The 3,291-nt window shown below is 29.0% G+C and overlaps 1 protein-coding gene across 1 annotated transcript; it reads left to right on the plus strand.

Annotated features, from left to right (window-relative positions):
* The first annotated feature begins 1,957 nt into the window (after nt 1-1,957).
* LOC111374427 (4-coumarate--CoA ligase-like 6) lies at nt 1,958-3,266 on the plus strand. The gene has a single exon (XM_022997099.1). The coding sequence runs from the start codon at nt 2,010-2,012 to the stop codon at nt 3,135-3,137; it is 1,128 nt and encodes a 375-aa protein (XP_022852867.1). The 5' UTR covers nt 1,958-2,009; the 3' UTR covers nt 3,138-3,266.
* Nucleotides 3,267-3,291: the final 25 nt, after the last annotated feature.

Genomic DNA, 3,291 nt, shown 5'->3' on the forward strand with positions numbered 1-3,291 from the left:
ATTGAATTGTTTAAAACATAGTTAACTTTTACATTCAATCATATCTTGCAAACATCCATTATGTCAAGACGTCTATCAATATCTTTCTGACAAAGTAGCATTATTCATCTTATAATTAGTTTCAAAGATATTATTTGAAGTGAAAAAAATGATATTTTGAAAATGTAAAAAGTAGTATAAAAACTATAGATGTAGTATAAAATTAATTTTTTGAAAGAATGTATAGTAAAAATGATTTTTAGATAAATTATTCAAACGTATGCTTAATTTATTCATGATTTAATGTATTAAAATCTGTATTTTTAAAAGTGCGTTTAGGAGGGAGATACAGGTGAAACACTAGCCTTGATAGTGAGTGCAAAATTAAACGACAAATTATCAAGCCGACCGTTTAATGTGCGATACGGTGTGCCTAGAGTGCTTTATTGATTTTTTGGAAGTCGCTTTATTTAACTTTAGCTTGAAATTTTTAAAAGACTTTATTTTTATAAAACTAAAAAATAAAAAAATGTTAGAAATTTCAAACAAAATAGCGAACAAGGAAATTTTTATTAAAAATCTGTTTGACATAATTTTTTAAAAGTCATAAGGAGCTTTTAAAATTTAAAAGTTGTTTTTGATCTATTTCACTAATTTTATGAAAGCACTTCTTTTAGTTAGAAAAGTTTTTAGAGAAAACTGATCCAACGTGACTTTCTCGCAAATTACTTTTGAAATAGAAAGCTCTTTTAAAAATTAATTTTCAAATAAAAATTTAGTCAACTTCATTCAAAAATTCTTTCGAAACATATGTAAAAACATACCAAACAAACTCTAAGTAAAATTTGTCTAGTTGAAAGTTGAAACTATAAAAAAAAAAGGTCTAAATTTTGTATTTTGAAAACTTTAAAATTGAATAGTTGATTAGTTGTATGAATTATTAATTAAATATAGTATTTTATAATTTTAGGCATTTGATATGTATTATTTTAATTATTAATGAAATAACTTTTAAAATGATTAAAATTTTAAAATAATATTAAAAATAAGAAAAATATTGTTTTTACGATGACAGACTTGCCCAAGCTTGTATTGGTTCAAGAAACTCACCTGTATAGATGCAAATGAATAGAAGAATTTTTTACTGAAGAGCAACGCCTTTTTAGTTTGATTTGTCATTTTCTATTTTTAGTTTTCGAAAATGTCCAAAACGTGTTTGATCACTCGTTTCCAAAAATGCATTTTCGAAAATAAGGAAAAATTTATAATTGAAAACTTAGAACAATTTTTTTTTCCATTTTGATTGTTTTCATTTAAAAAACTAACAGCCTGTTTGAGAGTTATTTTTTGCCCAAAAAATTGATTTTTTGATCGTTATTCCACTATTTCAACTGTCATATGTGACTTCTTCTCTCACAAGTGAACCCCACATTTCTCAACGGTCAAAAAGTCAATTCTCAAAATAATTCTCAAACGGGCTCTAAAAATAAGGAAAACACTCAAAACATGACTTTTTCATTTTTTTTACATAGGGAATACTCAGCGGTATTTTTAAAACAGCAAATTCACCAAATTTAAAATATATATTATTTGATAATATATTAGCATAAAATTATTATGTTTTACTAAATAATCAAATTAGTTGAATAATTGTCATAAAAAAATTTCTAAAAATTATTATTTATTATTTTATTTTTGTAGCAAGAAAAAATAGTAAATTCACTAAGTTTAAAATATATATTATTTTGTAATATATTAACTTAAAATTATTATGTTTTACAAAATAATCAAATTAATTGAATAAATGTCATAAAATAATTTTTAAAAATTTTAAACTCAACGCATTTTCTAATTTTCTATTTTGAGAAATATTTCTTCAAAATGACAAATCAAATATGTTTTCTTTAATTCGAAAATAGTAACTTAATGAAAAAATAATAATTAAAATGAATTTAAAACTGAAACAGAAAACGGAAATTCAGACCAAACGCACCCTCGTTCTCTCTCCTCTGTTGCCGCTTCTCTGTATAATGGCAACATTCTTGAAAACCCACGTAAACTTCCAAGAAGAACAACAAATCACCGCCGAAATCCAAGAAACCACTCAAATCCACCACCTAAGCAGCCGCCACCCGCCGTGGTATTCACCAGAAACTGGAATATACAAAAGCAAACACCCCTCCATTGAATTGCCGTCGGAGCCTTTTCTTGATGTGGTGTCATTTATTTTGTCCCAGAAGCATAATGGAATCACTGCTTTTATTGATTCTTCATCTGGGTTTTCAGTTTCTTATTCGCAGTTTTTCTCATTGGTGAAATCCATGGCCAGTGGACTACACCAATTAGGTGTAAAACAAGGTGATGTAATCTTTATTTTGCTGCCAAATTCTATTTACTTCCCTGTAATTTTCTTGGGTGCTCTGAGTTTAGGTGCAATTGTGACTCCAATGAATCCATTGAGTAGTTTGTTAGAGATAAAAAAACAGGTTGTTGATTTAAATCCAAGATTTGCATTTTCGGTTCCTAATAAAGTGGATGAATTGAGAATTGCATTAGGAGGTTGTTCTGTAGTTGGGGTTCCGGATTATGTAAATTTTGATAGAATCCCCAGTGAAAGTGATTATCTTCACAAGATTATTTTCAGTGATCCACTTATGGCTCCAAGGCCTAAAATTAAGCAGCATGACACTGCGGCGATTTTGTATTCATCAGGCACCACTGGAAGTGTTAAGGGTGTTGTGTTAACACATAGGAATTTTATGGCCATGATGGAACATTTTGTAAGATTTGAATCTTCGCAGTATGATTATCCGAGCACAAGTAATATCTACTTGGCTACTGTCCCAATGTTCCATATTTATGGACTTTCCCAATTTGTTATGGGATTATTGTCATTGGGTACTACTGTTGTTGTCATGAAGAAATTCGATGCTGATGAGATGGTAAGAGCTATAGATGGATACGGTGTAACTCATTTTCCCACTGTGCCGCCTTTATTGATGACATTAATAAGGAAAGTCAAGAGTTCTCCAGGCAATAGTTTTGGGAGCTTGAAACAGGTTTCATGTGGTGCAGCTTCATTGAGCTCGAAATTGATAGAGGACTTTATTCATACTCTCCCTCATGTTGATCTCATTCAGGTACTCGTTTGTGTATAATGTTAAGCGGTTTTAGGCTTTTTAGCTTGCATGTTGTGATCTTCTTTATAAGGTGCTGGACTTATCCGAAATCCTATATTTTAGTTTTGTTAGATGCAATCTAGTACAGGAAAATAAAAAATGAATTTCTTCGTTTGGATATGACTTTTTTTTT

Source organism: Olea europaea, unplaced genomic scaffold (genome assembly GCF_002742605.1).
Source record: "Olea europaea var. sylvestris unplaced genomic scaffold, O_europaea_v1 scaffold12490, whole genome shotgun sequence".
Classification (NCBI taxonomy): Eukaryota; Viridiplantae; Streptophyta; class Magnoliopsida; order Lamiales; family Oleaceae; genus Olea; species Olea europaea.

Excerpts from the sequence above, each read along its gene's own strand:
- LOC111374427 (XM_022997099.1), top strand. The coding sequence starts at position 2,010 with ATGGCAACATTCTTGAAAACCCACGTAAACTTCCAAGAAGAACAACAA.